Below are 25,083 nucleotides of genomic sequence, written 5' to 3' on the forward strand. Positions count from 1 at the left end.
AAATTCATAATTTTCCAGGATTCTTTCAATGAATGGCTGTTTATGTGTAGGCAAGAGTAGACTAGACTTGACTGGACTATTTCATATTATTAGCTTCAATTTAGTGGCCACAGATCATGTAGACCAATTTTTTGGATTCTTAAACCCTTTCATTATCCGTACACTTTTTTTTTATTATTCTTGACCACTTAACCTCATTTTCAGCTCTTTTGTCCACTAGGGCACTACGTGAGCGATTCCAATTGGCAGCTGCACTTCCACTTTTGTACAACGCCCAAATGTATTCTATTATTCTACTAAATTGAACTGGTTGCCTTTGTGCTGCAAATTTAATTTGGATTTCCTTAGGCAATTGATTTGAATATTTCTAAAGCAGTATTGTGGAAATTTCATCGGAAAGGTCTTTGATAACTTCTTTTGGAAATTGATTCGTCAATTCCTCTTTTGGTAATTATTTTTGAGAATCAGCAATTTCTTCTATAATTCCATTGCATATTCCTACAGTCATTGCAACTGGGCATTAAAGAAATTGTATAAGATATTTCAAAACAAAACACCGTAAGAACTTACAAAGAGATGACCGAAGAAATAGCCGAGGAATATACCCGAAAGAATTGCCGAAGCAGCTACCTAAGGTATTACAAAAACGAGGAATTTGCCACAGAAATCTACAAAGAATTTTCCGAACACGTATGAGCAAATTTTAGAGAAGTTACTGAAGAACTTCACCAAGCCGTTGTTGTCTCTTTCCACCTTCCCACTAAGCTTAATGAAGATGCGTGAGTTCAATCAGATACCATACAGTCAAATGGAGGCTACCACGAAACTGCGGGAAGATTTATCGTACAAAGCAAAATGCCTCGGTTGTCGGTTGTGCTGCACCGCGGATGATGATGAGACGAAGTCATGGTAGCGCATGCTCGCGCTATATGTGTTCAATGTCACTGTCAGCGCTGGCGCAGGGGGAACCGTTCGGTCATGTGGTTGGTCATCCCAAAATATTACGAATGTGGCCTAAGGCACCGTGACACAGCAGAAAAATCCCGCCTTTGTAGCGAAACGCGTGAATTATCCCAGCTTCACCGTAACTTCGTTCTCTTTCCTGTGAAACTATTGAGACACGGTCACGGGGCATGGGGGTCACTAGTGGGGCCAGGGTTTCTCAATTGTTTTTTGAGGCGAATTTTGGGAATATCAACGTTATCAACGTTACGTATCAATTCTTATGTTTACCCATGCGCACATAGCCAAAATGGTAAAGGCTCGGGTTAGCTGAGATTTTTTTTCCAAAATTCTATTTTGAGTCCAGCCAGAATTTCTACAGAAATCCATTCAATTTTATTTATTCAGCATTCGAAAAGCTTTTCTTGAGATTTCGCCCAGAGGTTTTCGTGGGATAACTACAATTTTTTTTCAAGATTTTTCCTGCGGGGTTTTCTCAGAATTTCTTTTGAGACTTCAGCAGAAGTTTGCAGTAGGATCATCTCGAAGATCCTCCTGGAATTCATCCTGGAATGTTCCAAGGATTCCTCCTGGATTGCTCGCAGATGTTTTTTTTTTCTTGAAGATCTCCCAGGATTTAAACAAAAGTTCCTCCAGAGATTTCTTCCAGAGATTTTCCCGAGGTTTCTTCAAGAGTTTTCTTTTACCAGAATTCTCCTGGAATTCAAATCGCGACTTCTCTTAGAATGTATCCGAAATTGCTTCCGTCGTTCCCAAAGTTAGTCCAGATTTTTTTTTTGGTGATTCTCTACGAGTTCTTTCCGGATTTCTCCCGGGATACATCCCAGAATTGCTTTTGGAGATGTTTCTGGAATTTCACCAATGTTATCTGCCGGGATTCTTCTCTTTACAGGGGTTTCTCCTGAAATTTTTGCTTGAGTGATCTTTTTCAGAAGTTTTGCCATGACTTTCCAGAAGTCTCACCAAGAATTTTGAGATTTTCCCGCAATTCATCTCAGAGATCTTCACGGAAATTCTACCAGAGATCCTCATGGGAGTCTATTAGAAGTGCTTCCGAGATGTTTCTTGCAGATTCTTCAAGGAACCGTGATTATTTTCGGTATTCATTAATGAAAATCTTCGTAAGAAATTCCAAGAAAATAACCTAGACAGAAGATTTAGAAATTCAGAGAGAAACTATTTAAGAAAATCCTTCAGGTCTTTAGGTCCAAATTCTGAAAGGATCCTGGAAAAACTTTTGAGGTAAATCCTAAGAGAATCTTCACAAGAAATCCCGCGAAACCCCCAACAGAAATTTATTTAAAAAAAACGGTGAGCAACTTTATACGAGATCCGGAAGACCCGAAAAAATCTTAGAACGAACTCTTGAAAAAGAGTTGGGATATGAATCTATGAGAAATCCCAGGAGGAGTTATTGAAGAAAACCCGAGAGAATCTACACTAGAAATCTTCAGAGGAACTCCAACGGAAATCCCGGGAGAAACATTGAAAAAAATCTTGGGAAAAACTTCTAAAGAAATCTCGGAAGAAATACTGGATGGAATCCTGGAACCATTCTATAAACGAAAACTCGGGAGAAACTCCAGAAAGAACTCCTGAAGAAATATTGGGAGGGATCCGAAGAGAAATCCTTTTATGAACTCTGAGAAATAAACCGGGATAAAACTTCTTCCGAAATCACTCGAAGAAATCCCACGAGGAACTCCAAGAGAAATTCCGATAGAAATGAAATACTAGTTTGAATTCGGTGAGAAATCCCATAAGATTATCAAGAATACATCTCGGGAAGAATTTCCCCTGCAAGAAATCCTGCAAAAATCTCTGGAGGAGTATGGAAATAAAGATATGCAGGAATATGACTCAGTAGGAATGTGGAAGAACATCCTGGATGAATCCTATGAGAAATGCGGGAGGGAAATACGGAAGGAATCTTTTATGAAACCTAGGAATGAACTTTGAAAAATATTTGTAGAATTTTGTGGACTTCGTGGCCATGCGGTTAGAGGCGTCAGTCGTCTGGGCGTTTCGTAAGCCTCGGAGTGTGGGTTCGATTCCCGCTTCAGTTGGTGAAAATTTTTCGACAAACGGAAAATTCTCCACTGGATCACTGGGTGTTTCGTGTGTTGTCTGTTGTATCATGTTTGTGATAGTTCAGTCTGTACAACCTTCTGGTTGAAGATGGTGTTGTGTAATCCTTGTGATCCTTGTAAAGGAGTTTGGCTGTGCTTGCGAATAGCTGCTTTTTTTGTGAACTGTCACGTTTTTTATCGCTTCCGCGTTACATCGAATATTTCAGACGAATTTCGAAAAGGTGTTGCGCCATCTGGACTGCGATGGATCCGGATGTAGTTTTGTGACTTGGGCCACACTCGAAGGCTACAGTACTTCGGTTCACCTCTTTTGCCTCAACTCAGCATACATACATTTATTTGTTCAACATCATTAAGACAGGACATTATCAACAATAGTACGCCACAATATTCGGTTTGTGGCTACCGCTCTCCATCCTCGGTCGTGCCCAATGCTCGCCAAGTCACGCTCCACCTGGTCCGCCCATCGTGCTCTCTGCGCTCCACGCCTTCTTGTGCCAACCGGATCAGTAGCAAACACCAGCTTTGCAGGGTTGTTGTTCGGCATTCTTGCAACATTCCCTGCCCACCGTATCCTTCCGGCTTTCGCCACCTTCTGGATGCTGGGTTCGCCGTAAAGTGCAGCGAGCTCATGGTTTATCCTTCTCCGCCACACACCGTTCTCCTGCACACCATCGAAGATCGTCCTTAGCACGCGTCGCTCGAAAACTCCGAGTGCTTGCACGTCCTCCTCGAGCATGGTCCATGTCTCGTGCCCGTAGAGGACCACCGGTCTTATTAGCGTTTTGTACATGGTGCATTTGGTGCGTGTGTGAATCTTTTTCGACCGCAGTTTCTTATGGAGCCCGTAGTAGGCACGACTTCTACTGATGCCGTCAGTAAGAATCCGAGGTAGACGAATTCCTCGACCACCTCGAAAGTATCCCCGTCTATCGTAACACTACTACCCAGACGGATCCGATCGTGTTCGGTTCCGCTTACCAGCATGTACTTTGTTTTTAAGGCATTCACCACCAGTCCGACCTTTGCTGCTTCGCGTTTCAGGCGGGTGTACAGCTCTGCCACCGTTCCAAATGTTCTAGCGATAATGTCCATGTCGTCCGCAAAGCACACAAATTGACCGGATTTTGTGAAAATCGTTTCCCGGCTGTTGAGCCCGGCTCGTCGCGTCACACCTTCCTGAGCGATGTTGAAGAGTAGGCATGGGAGTCCATCACCTTGTCTCTGTCCCCTGCGAGATTCGAATGAGCTGGATAGTTCACCCGAAACCCTTACGCAGTTTTGCACACCGTCCATCGTTGCTTTAATCGGTCTAGTCAGCTTCCCAGGAAAGCCGTTTTCGTCCATGATTCTCCATAGCTCTGCGCGGTCGATACTGTCGTGTGCCGCTTTGAAGTCGATGAACAGGTGATGCGTATTCACGGCATTTCTGGAGGATTTGCCGTACGGTAAAGATCTGAACCGTTGTCGACCGGCCGTCGATGAAGCCGGCTTAATAACTTCCCACGAACTCATTTGTTTTAGGTGACAGACGACGAAAGATGGTCTTTGTAGGCAGCATTCAAAATAGTGATCGCCCTGAAGTTCTCACATTCCAAATGGTCACCTTTCTTGTGAATGGGGCAGATTACCCCTTCCTTCCACTCCTCCGGTAGCTGTTCGGTTTCCCAGATCCTGACTATCAGCCGATGCAGACAGGTGGCCAACTTTTCTGGGCCCATCTTGATGAGTTCAGCTGCGATACCATCCTTACCAGCTGCTTTGTTGGTTTTGAGCTGGTGAATGGCATCCTTAACTTCCCTCAGCGTGGGAGCCGGTTCATTTCCGTCCTCCGCTGCACTGGCGTCGTCGTTTCTTCCGTTGCCGTGGGCTCCCGTGCCTACGTTTTCCACGCCGTTCAGGTGCTGATCGAAGTGCTGCTTCCACCTTTCGATCACCACACGTCCGTCCGTCAAAAGGCCTCCGTCTTCATCCCTGCATATTTCGGCTCGCGGCACGAAGCCGTTGCGGCATGCGTTGAGCTTCTGATAGAACTTCCGTGTTTCTTGGGAACGGCACAGCAGTTCCATTTCTTCACACTCCGCTTCTTCCAGGCGGCGCTTTTTCTCCCGAAAGAGGCGGGTCTGCTGTTTCCGCTTCTGTTTATAACGTTCCACGTTCTGTCGAGTCCCTTGCTGCAGTATTACCGCCCTCGCTGCATTCTTCTGCTCCAAAACCGTTCTGCACTCTTCGTCGAACCATTCGTTCCGTCGATTAGAATAGTCGAATAGAAAAATAGATTATTAGAGAGAAATTTTCATTTTGATACACCTAGATAACTCTATTAAGGACATACGTCTTGAAATCCCAATTCAAGAGTGCATCAAAATTTCAGACGCACAAATCTCAAGAAGCATACTTCAAACAACAGTGCATTTTATTATTCTGTTCTTGCTCACTTGTAATAAGCTTAAAATAAGAAGCTCAGATGCGCTTGTTTTGTTTGCGAAGAGATTTGTGCTTTCGAAATCGTGAGTAGGTGCCGAGGTCGGCCATTGTGGCGGCCCTTTGGATTCAAACAAGTCTGTCCTTAAACATGATGACATCTGACATACATTTTCTTATTATTCTTGAGAAGTCATCTTCTCTTTTCCTCATCAGAGATGTATTATATCTATTCAGATCAGAATACAACGAGAGTATGAAAGATGTGTTGGAACTCCCGCATAGAAAAATACAATTCATGGTATCTTGCATATTAAACAATGTTTATTGAGCGAATGATAATCATTCAGGAAATAATAGCTTTATAATAAAATGTTTAGAGCACCAAAAAATTGACTATTCAAAATTTTTCAACTATCATAGAGCTTACGATAATGATACATTGAATAATGCATGAATAATTTTATTATTAAATCCGTAATGAAACTAGCACACAATCACGTTACCCTGCGTTGCTAGCTATATGTGGCGCCACAATTTGAAACGTTGAAACACATCCAATGTAAAACTTGTCGAAAATCGTTGTACGGCAGCGTTGCGGTGCGTCTTGAGTGCGTTAACATGCAATCCTTCTATTTGATTGAATCTGCATGTCTGCGACCGTCGCGCGCACGTACCACCGCCCCGTCACCCGTGTGATGAACTCAAAAACAGGAGCCCTGTTTCGGTTGCTGGTTTTTCGTCGGATAAGAATATCACTTAAAACTTTACCATCTACTAGGTATGTATGTACTTGCTATGAGAACGTACAAAGTGGGTGCTGGTCCCAAAATTGGTCCTTGTTATTGATCCATCGGAAATGTTTTCAGAGTATTCGGACATCTTCTCTACGTTCATCTCCAGCATTTGACTCACTTTTATAGACACATTCTACCGTGACGTTACAACGTTTTGACGCATTCGTAGTCAGACTTTCCACTATAACTCATGAAAACGAGCGTAAACCTTAAAATATTTTTTCATATTCAGATTCCTTGTAAAATTTCTGATATATTTGATCTATTGAACATTTAGTTTTCATTAGAAAAACGTGTTCAAAATGCGTATTTGTAGCGTGACGTTACAACGCGCTAGAATCCGACCCTCTCTAACGCGCTACCAACATCTTAAAAAATCTGCTCGGATTTTTATGATATTCTGAATTTTTTTCCACCATTGAAATTTATTGGTTTGTTCTTCAATTCAATGCAATAAAACATTTAAATTTCGGATTTGTTTTTGGATAATCGACTTTTACATTTCGTGACGTTACAACGCCCGTTCAGTTTGAAACAGGGTTCTGCTCGCGTTGTAACGTCACGAAAATGCACATCATGTTAGAATCAGAATAATCAGCCAAATTTACCCGAATTTGTGAATACATCATTGCATTATCTTCACTACTTCAAGGGGGGCTTTATTCTATTGAAAATCCGTTTTGTGATAAATGGCTCGGAGGGCCAAGTTATTGCTATCAGTAGTATGAATACTCCTTCATGAAGGTTAATGACGCCGGCACCCATCTTCGCTTTAGTATCACCCATATTCTTCTAGTTTTGTTCCAAAGACTAGCGCGCTGAGATCCATTATTTTACACCGCCAGATTTTTAAAATTTTCAGCATATAACTCATCACGCCGTCGAGATAAGACACATTCTACCGTGACGTTACAACGTTTCTACTTATTCGTAGTCAGATTTTTCACTATAAACGACTGTAAACCCTAAAATATTTTGTCACATTTAGATTCCTTGTAAAATTTCCGATATGTTTGACCTCTTTAACATAAAGTTATCATTAGAAAAACTTGTTTAAAATGCGTATTTGTAGCGTGACGTTACAACGCGCTAGAATTTGACCCCCTCTACCGCGCAACCAACATCTTGAAAAATTTTGCTCGGATTTTTATTTTAAACTGACAATTTCTCCCACCACTGAAGTTTATTGGTTTGTTCTTCAATGCAGTGAAATAAAACATATAGGGTCTGGGACCATTTGGGCAGGAGCACCTATTTTGGGCACTTGCTGCTATAACTCAGTCAATTGCAAACCGATTGACTTCAATTTTTGAACAGAGCTAGATACTGCGCCTTGCTAATCGTGTTTCAAAAATCAAGTCAATCGCTTCAAAATTGACTGAGTTATAGCAGCAAGTGCCCAAAATAGGTGCTCCTGCCCAAATGGTCCCAGACCCTAGGTACATTTCGGATTCATTTTTGGATTTTTACATTTCGTGACGTTTCAAACAGGGTTCTGCTCGCGTTGTAACGTCACGAAAATGCGCATCATTTTAGAAATATCAGCCAAAATTGCCCGAATTTGTGAATATATTATTGCATCATTTTTACTGCTCCAAGAGCAATTTTATTCTATTGAAAATCCGTTTTGTGATTAATGGCTCGGAGCGCCAAGTTATTGCTATCAGCAGTATGAAAACTCCTTCATGAAGGTTAATGGTACCCATATTCGGCCTAGAACAACCCATATTCATCTAATTTTGTCCCAAAGACTAAACCGTTGATATTCATTACTTCGCACCGCCAGATATTTAGATTTTGCAGCATAAAACTAATCATGCCGTCGAATTAAACATTTTTTCAATAATTTATGCAATGTCGATTCAATTAAAAACGCTTTAAGATGTGCGAGCAGTTATTGAACCAAAGACATACCTGAGGATCTGCATACCACTTAAGGGCATCAATTTCTGTGATTCCAGAGACAAATAGACCTAATTTTGACAAAAAAAAAACCATCCTATATATTGAATGATTTGTCTTTATTTAAGAGACTTTCAGCCCTTGGCTGATTCGTCTCTCCATCCTATATATGTCAGAGTCATATCATCATTATAATTACTTAGAGAGTTAGTGTCTTTGGCAAAGCTGTTTGATAAGTCAAAAACTTACAGCTGATTTACTATTGGATGTGGGATTCTGACACACTGGGCGACGCTAATTAAAAGTTAACAATAGTTAACGATTAGAATTTCTCAAAAAGTTTTCAACAAATTTTGACTAATTGAGAAACTATTTTTTTGGCAAAATTTTTGGGCACTTTATAAAAAGTAACAACATGTTGAATATTTTTTGAATAGGCTGAGTGTACCAGTTATCGTCAGTTAGTGGTTCCCTATTTGTCCATAGTGGTTATTTGAGATAATTCAAAATTGTGCATCATTTCAAGAGTTTTAATGACAAGATGCTTTTAAATTCTTGCTACTAAAACATTCATAATAGGTCAAAGCTTGAAAACTTTCCAAATTAACACTATGGCCAAATAGGGAACCACTATGGCGATAACTGGTACAGTTACCCTAAATATAAAGTGCATGATTTTTCAAAATTTTAACTACCACTAGTTAGTTAGAAACTTGAACCAAACGGCTTTTAAACTGAAAATTCTTGCCAAGATAAACAACTTTTCCAAAGACATCAACATTCTAAAAGTCTAAAGTCTAAGTAATTAGAGTCCTGAGATATATGAGTTTCAATTTCGTAGGAGTTAAGTCTGTTTGTCGGTGATTCTTGTTATATCAAAAATAGATGTAACACTGACGTAATATCCATTCCATATATTCCAAGATCCTAACTATTTTAGACAGTTGGTGTCCTCGAAAAAAATGTTTGGCTAGTCAAGAACTTTCAATTGATGGGCCGTATGATCTCAAATCCTTCCACTAGGAGGCGCTAGAGGGCATACACATTTTTAGTTTTACTTATCTCAGGATCGTGATTAATTTGAAGGATGGCTGCTTCAGTAAAGTTGTTTGGTAGATCAAGGACTTTCAGTTTAATAGCCGTATGGTATTAATTTCTGCCACACATTGGTGGTAGTTGCAAATTTTCAACAGCATGCTAATTTTATTAATTACCAAAAAACACATTCAACAAGCCGTAACTTTTTATAAAATATATCAAAAATTCTCAAATTTTGACTGATAGTTCTTCATCTTGTTATCTGTAATTTCTACGAATTTGGACTTGATTGGTTAGCTCTACGCAAATATGGAGCGCTTTAAGCAGAATCATATTTTTGACTGTTTTTCTATTAACTCTTATATCTTAGGAATAAATGAATCAAATCAAATTAAATTTTGTAAGTAAGAGTTATATATTGATCTTAGATTACTATTTGATTTGGATACAATGTGTCCAAAGTGAAAAAAGTTGCAGGTTGTAGAATACTTTTCAAGAAATTCTAATCCCCTTACTGCTTTTGCAAAAGGGAAACTAACGCCTTCTAGTGGCAATATCTCGCATCTATTGATAAATCAACCGCAAGTCCTTTACTTGCCAAACAATTTTGCCGAAGAAATCGTATTTCTATGTAATAGGAATCCTGAGATGTATGAAATTTAGAATTTGTAAGTTCTCTAGCGCCGCCTGTTGGTGGAACTTTAAATCCAACTATTCATCAACTGTAAGTCTTTGACCAACTTAATAACTTTGTAATTTCGTCAGTTGGCTACTGATATCACAGAAATTTTCGGTTTGAGTGGTATTTGATTACGATTAAAAAATTTTACAATATCACAGTACAATTACATCGTAGATTTTGGCCAAACACCATCTTTCCCGTCCTTCAAAAGTCTACGTAGTTTATGAACGGGAAATGGTACGCAATTTATAAACGATATCTTGAAAAAGAACTCATACACAACGAGAACGAAACTGTTTTGAATATAGAACTACGTTTGTCCAATTCAGAAGCCGTCCAATCCAGAAAGATGTGGTCTTTTCCACAGAACTTTTTTTCGTGACGTTACAACGCAAACTTCAACCAGGTGAAACTCAGGCTTCCGTAAACCGATTTTCTTTCTTTTAGGCTCATTTGAAAGATCTTTTCGAGTACAAAGAGCATACAAAATTTCATTTTTGTAACGTTTTCCGTTTTTGAATAAAATTTAAAAATGTTGATTTTTCGTGACGTTACAACGCAATAAAAACCCATACTATGATCAGCTATATTTCAGAGTTGTAAAGTCTTCCGATTAAAAATCTTTTTATGCTAAAAAATCTACATACATTTATCTACAAATGATGGAAGACTTTTGAAAAATCAGTGTGTTGGTGTTTAAAATACGACAATTTGGATGAAAAGTGTGCCTAAATGACTTAAAATCACGATTTTAATGTCAATCTTAATCGTCGTTCAATTTATATTTATTGTCATACTAGTATCATGTCGAATACATTTTTGAATGGCAAAAGTTGTGTAGAATGTGATAAAAATGTCAAATATGCCATAACTAAACTTTGAAAAATTGATATTGATGATACAGGGCCCGTAGAATGTGTCTATAGCATTATTGACATTGATCCACCCGCGAACACTGAGCAGATTTGGTCTACCACAGAAGCACCGCGCGAGAAACTACGGAGCAGCATCGGAAACTTCATACAGTTCGAATCCGAGCATACAAAACAATGAAAAAAAAAACACCACACTACAGCTGACAAGCTTGACAGAAAGCGGCGAGTGTCCGCAGGGGTGTGTAATTTTTTCATGTCGATAAAACAGAATTGATGAAATATTTCTCTTTTATTTTTATTATTCACTGTATCATATGATAAACTGATTATAAAGTCAATGATATATCGATTTTTTTGTTCGAGAAAAAAAAGCATTTTTGAATGGTAACGATACTTAACAACCCATTCAGTCTATCATTGAAACGTCGAGAATGATAACTGCAATCATTAATATAATTCGTGGTATCATAGGTTTACAATCCAGTTTATCATAACATGAATAATACGAAAATTACAAGTGTTTAACCCGTAACGTGGGTAGATCACCTTGGAATGGTGCGTTACGGCGTTTAATCTTGCTTTTTAAATTTTCCAAATTTTAATTTTGCTATTTTCCAGTCTGGTTAATTTAAATGCAGGATCAAAATTTGGTTTACTTTTTTTAATGTTTTTTTTTGTTTAATCATTGTTTTTTATTCTATTTTTGTAATTTGTTTTGCACTGCTAATGTACCATTTGTTTCAGAGGGATGCAGGTAAGTTTGTCCCACGTGTAAATAACAATTTACAAAAAATATAACTGTTGCGAACATATCACCATTTAATACTATTTTCTATTTCAGATTTACAAGCAGCGATCCAAACGGCGAAGCATCTCCTTTGTAGAAAGATTAAGATTACCGTACGATTCAGTGGTAGGTAGACCACGGTGTCCGCGTCGATTTCTTCGAGCCGAGTTTCGCAATTTTGCGTGTTCTGTTTCGTAATTTCGTAATTCCACGGGTGTTTATGTGTGTCTTCCGTTTCTTATTTCCGCGAACCTCGTTTTACGCGAACTATTTTTGATAGAAATAAAAAACAATGAAATGGCTGGAAGCCATTCGGTAGTTAAAATATAGTGATCGGGGCGTGAGTGTGGTATCCGGGATCAGCCGTACGACGCCAGCTAGCAGTAGATGCGGTTTTGTTTTCTCTAATTGATTGTGCGGTGGACATTATTTCCTGACATGTTGCGTATGTGAGGACGTATTCAATTTTTCGCGAGTGCATCGTTCATAGCTAAACAAGAATCGGTCTGGTGATTGTTACCAAAACAAATCATCCCTTCCCGTATCCAAACTCCTAGTGATTACTCGTAGTAACGCAGAGAATTCCTCGGTTATTGGCCTAAGCGAGAATCACGTCATCACTTCCTTCCCTATCCTCAATTGACCTGCATTCGGACGCGGCCGGCGCTGGTATTGCTTTTTAAAAAAGTATTGGGATGCCAGCATTTACACAATGAGGAGAAGGCTAGTCCCAAGCATTATCTATTGGTTCTTTGTGTAAATGCAGCTGTCCTTGCAATAACAGAGGAGCAACCGCGGGCGGTCAATCATGCTCATGCTCATGCTCATGCTCACATAAATAATACGAAAATTACAAGTCGTATAATAGTCGTATGATACCGTTTTATTCGGGTACACCATAGACTTCCATTTTTTTCCTGAAACATGCACAGATAAAAAAATCGGAATATTACTGGTCATGTAATCAAAAAATCACCGTAAATATTGGTAATGTAAATCAAATTCAAAATGTAACTTTCTCAGAGCGTTCATGATTAACAAAACTTTTAATCATGATTAATCATTGATGATTAAAATTCCTATTTTGGCGATTATTGATTATGATTAATGATTAATTTGATTTTTAGGATGATTAAAGATTATGATTAATGATTAAAATTGGTTTTATCTGTGATTAATGATTATGATTATTGATTAAAAATGGCTCATTGATTAAAAATCATGATTAATCATGATTAATCAATCACAAAAAACTGGAAATGATTAAAATATATTTATTGTTTCACATGTTTTTGAAGTTTCAAAAGTAAAAGGTAACTCTGTCCGGGAGATTTTTGAAAAAAGAATCAAAAATTATATTATTTAGAACAGCATTTGAACCAATTTAAATTGGATAATATATTTCATATGATGAATCATTTTTGGTGATGAATGATTAATGATTGATTAATTTTTTTCTTATGATTATGATTACTGATTATTGATTAAATTGCAAAAACAGTGTGATTAAGATTAATGATTAATGATTAAATGAGATTTTTTTGTGATTATGATTAATGATTTTGATTAATCTTAATCATTAATCATTAATCATGATTAAATTTATGATTAATCATTAACGCTCTTTCTATCATATTTAACACAGATGAATATCCCACGGAAATTTTTTTACAGAAACTGATTTATTTTTGTCTGAATTCCAAAGAAGAAATTAACTTGTTAAATTTACGTTGATGCCATAGTAAATTACATGTTTACTATCTGATAAAAAACATTCTAGCAATTCCAATGTTGTTGACAATGTTTCAGTGAAGCTCGAATTGCAGTTATATAAATTCCCCTTGTTGTCAATGCTCTAGTGAAGAATCCAAGTTGCAGTTCCAGGTGCATTTTCAAACTCCCATACAAACGGCAAATATGTCTGTTTGTCTGTGGATTAATCATGGATCGTTTTATCTCTCAGATTTTGGCAGTCATCTATGATGTTTGAAACGCTTTGACATTCATGCACACAAGAGAAAAACGTGTTCGTTGAATAAATAAAATTTTAAATATAAAAAATAATCCACGTGCTCTGGTGGCAATCGAATCCACGACTCACAATTCGCTAGACTAGCGCTTTTATCCTCCAAGCTACGGGGCCATTTGACCATCGCCATCGCCTGATGGTGTAGAACTGAACTATCCCTAATGTCAATTTCTTGATTTTGCTTTGGCTGACCAAGCCATGTGGGAAATTACACTGTTGAAAATGCTTTGACATCCATGTGCACAACAGAACATGTGCTCGATGAACAAATTGAGATTTGAAATTATGAAAAGAAATCCACGTACTCCGGTGAGACTCGAACTCACGACTCCCAATTCGCTAGACGGGCGCTTCTATTCCTTCAAGCTACGGAGTCACTCGACTATCTCCGTCGCCAGCAGGCCTAGAACTGAACTCGATTCCACAATCGCACATGGTTATCTTCTTTTCACAATCCAAACCCCCTTCGGATGGGATTAGATGAACATCTAACACATTGTCTGTTGTGCACATGTATGTCAAAGCGGGAGAGGAAGTTATTTTTAATTGTCGAGAGCTTCGGGCACTGCCTTCCAATCACTTATTGGTATGGCAATTAGTGTGCAGTCGGACTCTCGACGGGTCGGTCCTCGGCCGACCGAATACGGTAAGGGTGACCGTAGCACCTTACAAATGACAATTTCTTGATTTTGCTTTGGCTGACCAAGCCATGTGGGAAATTACACTGTTGAAAATGCTTTGACATCCATGTGCACAACAGAACATGTGCTCGATGAACAAATTGAGATTTGAAATTATGAAAAGAAATCCACGTACTCCGGTGAGACAGTGTAATTTCCCACATGGCTTGGTCAGCCAAAGCAAAATCAAGAAATTGACATTTGTAAGGTGCTACGGTCACCCTTACCGTATTCGGTCGGCCGAGGACCGACCCGTCGAGAGTCCGACTGCACACTAATTGCCATACCAATAAGTGATTGGAAGGCAGTGCCCGAAGCTCTCGACAATTAAAAATAACTTCCTCTCCCGCTTTGACATACATGTGCACAACAGACAATGTGTTAGATGTTCATCTAATCCCATCCGAAGGGGGTTTGGATTGTGAAAAGAAGATAACCATGTGCGATTGTGGAATCGAGTTCAGTTCTAGGCCTGCTGGCGACGGAGATAGTCGAGTGACTCCGTAGCTTGAAGGAATAGAAGCGCCCGTCTAGCGAATTGGGAGTCGTGAGTTCGAGTCTCACCGGAGTACGTGGATTTCTTTTCATAATTTCAAATCTCAATTTGTTCATCGAGCACATGTTCTGTTGTGCACATGGATGTCAAAGCATTTTCAACAGTGTAATTTCCCACATGGCTTGGTCAGCCAAAGCAAAATCAAGAAATTGACATTTGTAAGGTGCTACGGTCACCCTTACCGTATTCGGTCGGCCGAGGACCGACCCGTCGAGAGTCCGACTGCACACTAATTGCCATACCAATAAGTGATTGGAAGGCAGTGCCCGAAGCTCTCGACAATTAAAAATAACTTCCTCTCCCGCTTTGACATACATGTGCACAACAGACAATGTGTTAGATGTTCATCTAATCCCATCCGAAGGGGGTTTGGATTGTGAAAAGAAGATAACCATGTGCGATTGTGGAATCGAGTTCAGTTCTAGGCCTGCTGGCGACGGAGATAGTCGAGTGACTCCGTAGCTTGAAGGAATAGAAGCGCCCGTCTAGCGAATTGGGAGTCGTGAGTTCGAGTCTCACCGGAGTACGTGGATTTCTTTTCATAATTTCAAATCTCAATTTGTTCATCGAGCACATGTTCTGTTGTGCACATGGATGTCAAAGCATTTTCAACAGTGTAATTTCCCACATGGCTTGGTCAGCCAAAGCAAAATCAAGAAATTGACATTTGTAAGGTGCTACGGTCACCCTTACCGTATTCGGTCGGCCGAGGACCGACCCGTCGAGAGTCCGACTGCACACTAATTGCCATACCAATAAGTGATTGGAAGGCAGTGCCCGAAGCTCTCGACAATTAAAAATAACTTCCTCTCCCGCTTTGACATACATGTGCACAACAGACAATGTGTTAGATGTTCATCTAATCCCATCCGAAGGGGGTTTGGATTGTGAAAAGAAGATAACCATGTGCGATTGTGGAATCGAGTTCAGTTCTAGGCCTGCTGGCGACGGAGATAGTCGAGTGACTCCGTAGCTTGAAGGAATAGAAGCGCCCGTCTAGCGAATTGGGAGTCGTGAGTTCGAGTCTCACCGGAGTACGTGGATTTCTTTTCATAATTTCAAATCTCAATTTGTTCATCGAGCACATGTTCTGTTGTGCACATGGATGTCAAAGCATTTTCAACAGTGTAATTTCCCACATGGCTTGGTCAGCTAAAGCAAAATCAAGAAATTGACATTTGTAAGGTGCTACGGTCACCCTTACCGTATTCGGTCGGCCGAGGACCGACCCGTCGAGAGTCCGACTGCACACTAATTGCCATACCAATAAGTGATTGGAAGGCAGTGCCCGAAGCTCTCGACAATTAAAAATAACTTCCTCTCCCGCTTTGACATACATGTGCACAACAGACAATGTGTTAGATGTTCATCTAATCCCATCCGAAGGGGGTTTGGATTGTGAAAAGAAGATAACCATGTGCGATTGTGGAATCGAGTTCAGTTCTAGGCCTGCTGGCGACGGAGATAGTCGAGTGACTCCGTAGCTTGAAGGAATAGAAGCGCCCGTCTAGCGAATTGGGAGTCGTGAGTTCGAGTCTCACCGGAGTACGTGGATTTCTTTTCATAATTTCAAATCTCAATTTGTTCATCGAGCACATGTTCTGTTGTGCACATGGATGTCAAAGCATTTTCAACAGTGTAATTTCCCACATGGCTTGGTCAGCCAAAGCAAAATCAAGAAATTGACATTTGTAAGGTGCTACGGTCACCCTTACCGTATTCGGTCGGCCGAGGACCGACCCGTCGAGAGTCCGACTGCACACTAATTGCCATACCAATAAGTGATTGGAAGGCAGTGCCCGAAGCTCTCGACAATTAAAAATAACTTCCTCTCCCGCTTTGACATACATGTGCACAACAGACAATGTGTTAGATGTTCATCTAATCCCATCCGAAGGGGGTTTGGATTGTGAAAAGAAGATAACCATGTGCGATTGTGGAATCGAGTTCAGTTCTAGGCCTGCTGGCGACGGAGATAGTCGAGTGACTCCGTAGCTTGAAGGAATAGAAGCGCCCGTCTAGCGAATTGGGAGTCGTGAGTTCGAGTCTCACCGGAGTACGTGGATTTCTTTTCATAATTTCAAATCTCAATTCGTTCATCGAGCACATGTTCTGTTGTGCACATGGATGTCAAAGCATTTTCAACAGTGTAATTTCCCACATGGCTTGGTCAGCCAAAGCAAAATCAAGAAATTGACATTTGTAAGGTGCTACGGTCACCCTTACCGTATTCGGTCGGCCGAGGACCGACCCGTCGAGAGTCCGACTGCACACTAATTGCCATACCAATAAGTGATTGGAAGGCAGTGCCCGAAGCTCTCGACAATTAAAAATAACTTCCTCTCCCGCTTTGACATACATGTGCACAACAGACAATGTGTTAGATGTTCATCTAATCCCATCCGAAGGGGGTTTGGATTGTGAAAAGAAGATAACCATGTGCGATTGTGGAATCGAGTTCAGTTCTAGGCCTGCTGGCGACGGAGATAGTCGAGTGACTCCGTAGCTTGAAGGAATAGAAGCGCCCGTCTAGCGAATTGGGAGTCGTGAGTTCGAGTCTCACCGGAGTACGTGGATTTCTTTTCATAATTTCAAATCTCAATTTGTTCATCGAGCACATGTTCTGTTGTGCACATGGATGTCAAAGCATTTTCAACAGTGTAATATCCCTAATGGTTTGCTTCTTTTCACAATCCGGCGACGGAGATGGTCAAGTAGCACATTAACTTGGAGGAATAGAATCGGGAGTCGTGGGTTCGAATTCGCAATTCAAATCGGAATTTGTTCATCGAACATACAGGGGGTGGCCAAAATGTTTGGGATAGGCAACTTTTTTTCTCTCACAAAAAAGTTCAACATGCTAAAACTTTTCATTGAGTGCATCAAAAAATCTCAAATTTCGACTGTTTGTCAACCTATTATATGTGCATCATTAGTACAAATTTGGGCTCGATTGAATAATGCTTCGCAAAGTTAGAACCGATCGGGTAAAACACTGTTTTTAGACAACTCATTTTTGAGCTGTCATATCTCGGAAACGAGTGAACCGAATTGAATGAAATTTTGAACGTACACTAACAATATGTAAGTGCTTCACAAACCATTAAAACATAGGTACTTTTTAAACGTTGAAAAAAGTTATCATGGATTGACACTTTTTGGATTTTTCTCGAAAAAATAATTTTTTTTTACATCAACGTCAATAAATTTTAGTGTTGATATCCAAAGATTTTCCACTTCAGTACTCAAGTTATCTCTAATCAGATGTATTAGAGCCTATTTAGTATTTATATTGAAGGAAGAACACATTTAGTAATTTTTATGTGGTATTGTATATTTGACTCATTTTCCTCTATATGGGTAAAAATTTCAACCCTGTATAATTTAATTCGCCGTGAGAAAATATTACATTTTATAACGTTGTATTAAGTATCAATATATTGTTGATGAACGTAAAAAAAATCATTTAATTCGGTTCACTGGTTTCCGAGATATGACAGTTCAAAAATTAGTTGTCTTAATAATAGTGCTTCACCCGAACGATTCTAACTTCTCGAAAAATTAAACAATCGAGCCCAAATTTGTACTAATGATGCACATATAATAGGTTGACACAGTCAAAATTTGAGATTTTTTGATGCACTCTATGAAAAGTTATAGCATGTTGATTTTTTTTGTGGGAGAAAAAAAGTTGCCTATCCCAAACATTTTGGCCACCCCCTGTATGTTTCTGTTGCTAACATGGGTGTCAAAGCGTTTCAAACATTGTAATTTCCACTTGGCTCAATTAACCTACGCAAAATCGAGAAATTGACAGTCATCTATAAACCGAATCACACACACATAGATTGAGAAACACTGTCGGTAAAGTCAACTAATGGGGGGCAACCCACCACCTCACCGCGTGTTTCCGCCGATAGTAGTGGCGACCGTGGCATTGAAATTGAATCGTTCGATTTAATTGGTTATGATTGGGGTTATAGAATTGATGAGGCGGATGAGCAAGCTCGTCCATTCCAGTGCGTGTTTTTCTAGACCAATCCAGTTCCAATTACTGTTTATTTTCTGATGATGATGCTTCTCGGTCCACTGAGGAACCTGTTCGGACCGCCGCCGCCGCCGTCTGAGCTGGCCATTACGTAATCGTTTGATCAATCAATTATGCGCATCTCTGGTAGCTTTACTTACCCGCAAACACCAGCAGCCATCGCCGTATCTTTTTCATAGCTTCCCCTGAGGAATGGAAATGAGAAGGAGAAAAAAAACTGAATTCAGTAAAATGTATACTTCCTGGGGATTCGATGCGATGTGCGATGATTCGATTATACAATTTTCCTAAGCCGAAAAATCGAAACTGGTTAGGTGATTTGATGACTAATGCGATCGATCGCGATCGCACCGATTTATGAAAGAAACACCAAATATATAGGAGGTGGGCATTGGATTTGAGGTAGGCAGTTCGTTTGATCATCGATCGCGATCCGAGCTCTGATTGAATGACTGTCGATTTCACTAATCATTATGGTCATGCTGCTGGGATGGTGTAGTTGAGAGCGGTTTGTTTGATGCGATGAAGGTAGGCAGGTAGTATTTATCTCTATTTTTTGGTTCGGTTTTGTCTTCCTGGGTTCCGAATTTCCGGCAGATTGGGGCGTTGTGTTTTATTCGTATTGTAATGTTTTTCTAATGCCTGTCGTCGAGGTGTTGCTGTTGGTGTAGGAAAATCAACACCTTGGGCTGAGTTATGACATGATTTCCGTCAGTGATTGGGAGGCGTATTTCAAATGTCAGATATGTTGTTTAATGAGATTTGAAAAGGTGAGCGGAATACGGAACATTATGTCATGAGAATGTCATATTAAGCTCCACAGGAAACCTTGAACGCAAGTCTATTTTGAACACTTGGTTTTCATTAAACCCAAAACATGATTTCCTACATCCCATATGCCTTTGATAATAATTTATTTATTTCGTCAACCGTTTGTAGACTACATACATACATAATTTGTTCTATATTCTATTGTATCGTACAGAGTTGAAATATTGTTTTAACTTTACGCGAGACATGGTCAAGTCGATAGATTCGTAATGCTTATTATAAATTAACATCATTCTATTGATTGGGCTGAATTTCGCATAATTTGTACGATGATGACTGACCGCAAATATGTTTCGATTTCTTAATTGTCGAGTCGGAGTATAAAAATTAAAACAGAATAGCAGATTGCTGCAATCTACACGTTGCGAAACAATGTCATTTACAAATGTTATCATAGCATATTCACGACGTTCCTTTAAAGTTTGTATGTTTATTAGCATACAACGTGATTCATAAGAAGGAAGTGGAAAAGTTGTCCATCTCAGTTTACGTAGAGCAAATAGCAAAAATTTCTTCTGCACCGATTCTATGCGTTCTTCATGAGTTTTCATAAATGGGGACCAAACAATACTACAATATTCAAGAATCGATCTCACATAAGAAATGTACAATGTTTTGATAGTGTATGGATCGTTAAAGTTGATACTAAATCGCTTTATGAACCCCAGCATGTTGGTAGCTTTATGAATTATTGTATTGTAATGATCGATAAAACTCATTTTAGTATCTAAGATCACACCTAAGTCTCTAACTCTTTCACATCGTTCAACGATTTGATCCCCTAAGGTCACACTAGTTATATGCTGGTTCCTTTTTCTACTAAAGGTGATAGAATTACATTTTTTAACGTTTAACTGAAGCAAACTTTTATTACACCATATGTAGAACAAACGTATTTCGTTTAGATATATACTAGTGTCTTCTTCACTTTTGATTTCCATGAAAATCTTCATATCATCTGCATAAATTAATATCTTTGAATGCTTGAATATATAATATGCGTCGTTCACATATAAAATGAAAAGAAGAGGACCTAAATGTGAACCCTGGGGGACACCAGACGTTACATTAATGGGTTGAGATTTGCTACCTTCGAAACGTACTGTTTGTTGTCTATTTGTTAAATATGATTGAATCCAAGAAAGCAGTTTATCATCAATTCCTATTTTCGAGAGTTTGAAAGTTAGGTATATGACTTCCGCAAAGATAAAATAAAAGTCAAATAATTTCGTAAGAAGCTAAGATAAATGACCTAATTGATTTCTCGTATGTTAGCATCCAGAAGCTTAGGTCAAGTTGATTTAAATTGAATATTTTTTTAAATTCTGATCTTCACTATTAATTTCTTTACGATTTCTTTCAGAAATCATCCTAGTAGTTTAACCAGAAAATTACTTTTATTTTCTCTAATATCTCACATAGGAATTTCGTAGCGTTGTTTCCCAAAACTTCACTTCAAACAAAACTAATTCTACAAAAAAAATCAAGTTTTTCAGAGATTCCCTTATTATAATTTTAAAGAATTTTGCAAAAAATGCTAGAAAATCATCAATTATCCACAGTGTTTTTGCTAGCAGATTCACTGGAAAATATTTTCAACACAACAGGACATAAACAGAAAATCATCGAAATTTCGTCAATTATTCTATTGAAAATTTCGGTGGAAATGTATACTCACATTCATTACACCATACATTTCACAAACGGCCATCAAAATAGCACTTTGGAAATTCGTCAGACATTTTTCCAGTGTGATTTTGAACAGAAATTTGTGTGGCTTCGTGGTCGTGCGGCTAGTGTTACCAAGCATTTAGTCGCATCGTGCTAAGGAGCGCGGGTTCGATTCCCGCCGCAGCTGTCAGGTAAAGTTTTCGGCTGTGCCACTGGGCGTTGCATGCTAGTCCGTTGTCTAGTGTCGTGCTTCCTTCAAAGAGCGAACAGCTCACTGGAAGTACTAAACGTGTCTGTGTTTTTAGAATCCGGTAGTTATCTTCTAAAGATTTTCTAAACATATTTCATCTGAAATTCTATCTAAACTGTTGCTCTGTGACATTTAAAACCCTTTTTTAGAATGTATTTCTAAAATGTCTAAGAATTTATGAACCTCCTATTACTTTTTTACGTTCGTATACGTAACAAATGGACAGCCCCTTGAAGGAATAGCTGTAATTCTGGTGTATTTCTAAGCCCATCATGCTAGAAGAATTGTTGAGTCCTTGGGGGAATCTCTAAGCAATACCTTTTTTTAAACAAATCCTTGAGGGAACAACAAAGTACGCTTACAATATCCGTGATGAATATAGGGTAGAAATTTACTTCGTAATATGTGCTAATTCCCGTCATATCAGGTGGAAAATAGCCAATAAATAAAGATATTACAACTTATCTTTGCAAATGACTAATTAGATGAATGCAAAAACATGTAGACTATCAATAACTGGAAAATGAAAAATTACGCAAAATTGCACGTTTTAATTTCACTCCACTTACGACTTCACATATTTTCTCGTTTTGCGTATGTCGAAGGCAACCGCACCAAAGCAGCAGCTAGCCGGATTGTTTTTTATCACCGTTCAATTTTCACTTCGCCAGATTCACTAATTCAACTGGCCTTCAATTCACACCCTACAAAAGCTCTGTGGTACTTCAAAGTTGAATTTCATTGTTGCAGCATGCAGCACAAGCTGCTCAATTATTGAAGTAAATTGCTTTTTCCCATCGGTAAATTGTAAATGCAGGCATATGTGTGCGTGGATTTTCTGCATTCGAAACATCGTATTTCACAACCACAGAGAAAGATTTCTTCGTTGCACTGTGATGGTGTTTTATGATCTGGTGAACAAAAATATTAATCGGGATATTTTCACAGACAAACAGCCGTAACGAAAATTTTTTGAGACTTTAGCCCAATGTCTTTTTTTATGAACACTATTGGCAGCAGGTGGGCAAAACCACGCGAGACGGTGTCGGCCATGATGGATTGCGATTTGATGTTTGTCTTACTCTCACACTTTACTACACAAACGCCTGTAATTTTCGTGTGCATCATTCAGCAACGTATACATTAGCAAACGCTAAAGCGATCTAACACTAGTGCCTCTGATGAAAGGACCGCAGAATTCAAATGAAATTTGAATAAATTATTTATGCAATTCAGTATCATAATTTCAATTTTATATAACTCATTTCGATATCATAATGGCCATTTTTTCAAACTGGTTCATTATGCAACTGAAATGAGTTGCATAATGAAAAATAGTTGCATAATGTTCATTATACAACTCATTTGAGTTGCATTATGATCATTATGCAACTCAAATGAGTTATATAATGAAAAAAATCATTGCATAAAATTTTGTATGTTACTCGTTACAAAACTCGATTTTTTCAGCACTCTTCGTATTTATGCAACTCGGTAAGCCTCGTTGGATAAATGTACGACACGTGCTGAAAACATCAACTTTTTGCAACTCGTCACATAATAACTATTAATGCATGCATCAATGAAGAATGTTACGTCTGTTTGTCCGTAATATTTTGGTCGTTATTCTAAAACTACATCTATCTCTATTTGAAAGCTTTCTGCTAAATAGCACTTTGAACACATGTTTTGCTTGGATTGCGAAGGATTTGACCGAATCGAATATGCAACTACGATCAAATCATGGTTTTCTGACTATTCTATGTACCATAAGGCATTCCATGACGACTTTTCGCGACGGGGGTGAAAGCCAAAAATGAAAACACAGTGTGAGCACAACTTAACAAAGCTTCGTCAAGTGTCGTCGGTGCTTAACAAATTCCTTTGTGTTTAACTGTCACCCTGATCATCGGATGTCAAAATACATGGTAAACAAAAAAATCAGCTCATCGCATTTTTCTAATGGATTGCTATACATATACGTAGTGTCACGTAGCAGGTCTGACGGGAATTTAATTCATGCTGTGCCTGAAATTGACGTGGATTAGGAAGAAGGAAATAGAATTCGAGGGATAATGGATCAATGAAGCCAACTTTTCTAGCGTTTACCGCATGTAAACAGAGGCTGCACCGTTATGGACATAAACATTGCGACAGCAGTGGAGTTATGTCAAACACTCAACGCTACGGTGGCACCATCTGTTCATTCCATAGCGGCCGTTTTTTATTCTTCAATCACTTAACCTAATTTACAGATCTTTCACAGACAAACAGACGTAACTCTTAGAGGAAATTCATCAAAAACTTTTGCCCGCTGTCATTTTCATGAGCACACTGCCACTTGTTGGCAGAACCGTGTGCGACACTGTCGGCCATGATGGATTTCGATTTGACATTTTGCTGACACACACACTACTACACAAATTGCCTGTAATTTTCGTTTGCATCATTCAGCAACGTGTACACTGGCAAACGTCAAAGCGATCGAACACTAGCGCTTCTGGTGGAACGATCGCGCAAATCAAATCAAATTTGAATTGATCGTTAAATGCATGTGCCAAGCCGTTTTGAAGAGTGTTACGTCTGTTTGTCTGTGGCTCTTTTGTCTACTAGGGCACTGCGTGAACGATTCCAATGAGCCATTTTACGAGACGTTTCGGATCAGCTGATCGCTCATTTCATGAATGAAAATTTGACAGGAGGTTGCGCCCAAGCCCATGAGTGTTAATATCAATATCAACACTGTTGTCGTTTAATAAAATAGACTATTGGAAGCTGTACTTACACTTTGTACAGCGCCTAAATGTATTCTATTATAATTCTACTATATCGAACTGGTTGTCGTTGCGCTGCTTTCACTTTCTACCCTATCATGGTAGAATGATGAGCACGATGATGATGATGTGTGGCTGTTGATTGTTCCTTTTTCCAGTCCGATTGGGGTCCATTATGAGTTGCCGTTCGCCGATGTCCAAGTATCCGTGTCCATTTGAGCCATGGGCTCAGAAGAGGGTCAGTGTTAGCTGCTCTCAGGGGGGAAGAGCAACTGACAGAAGTGCCGGGGCTGGGATCGAACCAGCGACCGTTTTAGTTATTTTAGTGATCCATTATTCAATTTTATTACTTTAAGAAAATGGTCTTGTGTTACAATATGTTTTTGCATGATATAAAAGCTAATTTGAGAATTAGTCATTCAAATCAATCTAGTCATGGGGGATGAACCAGCCTCGGGCTGAATTTCCCCATAATAAAAAGTCAATAATAATAATAATAATCTAGTCATGGAGCTTTGGGCCTGGTGCAAGAATAAACTCGATCATTATTGGTCGGTGCTTAGTATGACAAGAATTAGATACAACCCAAGTAACATTTTTTAGTCAAATAGACTAGAAGAGGTTCTTAGAACCTTCATAAAACCAAAATAAAAGGTATTTATTTTTATGACGATTCTCAAAACCTC

The 25,083-nt window shown here is 39.0% G+C and overlaps 1 protein-coding gene across 1 annotated transcript in view; it reads right to left on the reverse strand.

Moving 5' to 3' along the window:
* The window catches only part of LOC109417966 (zinc finger CCCH domain-containing protein 18), a 104,572-nt gene extending 85,494 nt beyond the window's left edge, over positions 1-19,078 (reverse strand). Inside the window, exon 1 of the mRNA XM_062853445.1 lies at positions 19,012-19,078. Within this exon, the coding sequence (XP_062709429.1) occupies positions 19,012-19,048 (37 nt within the window). The 5' untranslated portion in view covers positions 19,049-19,078. The remainder of the gene's footprint in view (positions 1-19,011) is intronic.
* Positions 19,079-25,083: the final 6,005 nt, after the last annotated feature.

This window comes from Aedes albopictus, chromosome 2 (assembly GCF_035046485.1).
Source record: "Aedes albopictus strain Foshan chromosome 2, AalbF5, whole genome shotgun sequence".
Lineage (NCBI taxonomy): Eukaryota > Metazoa > Arthropoda > Insecta > Diptera > Culicidae > Aedes > Aedes albopictus.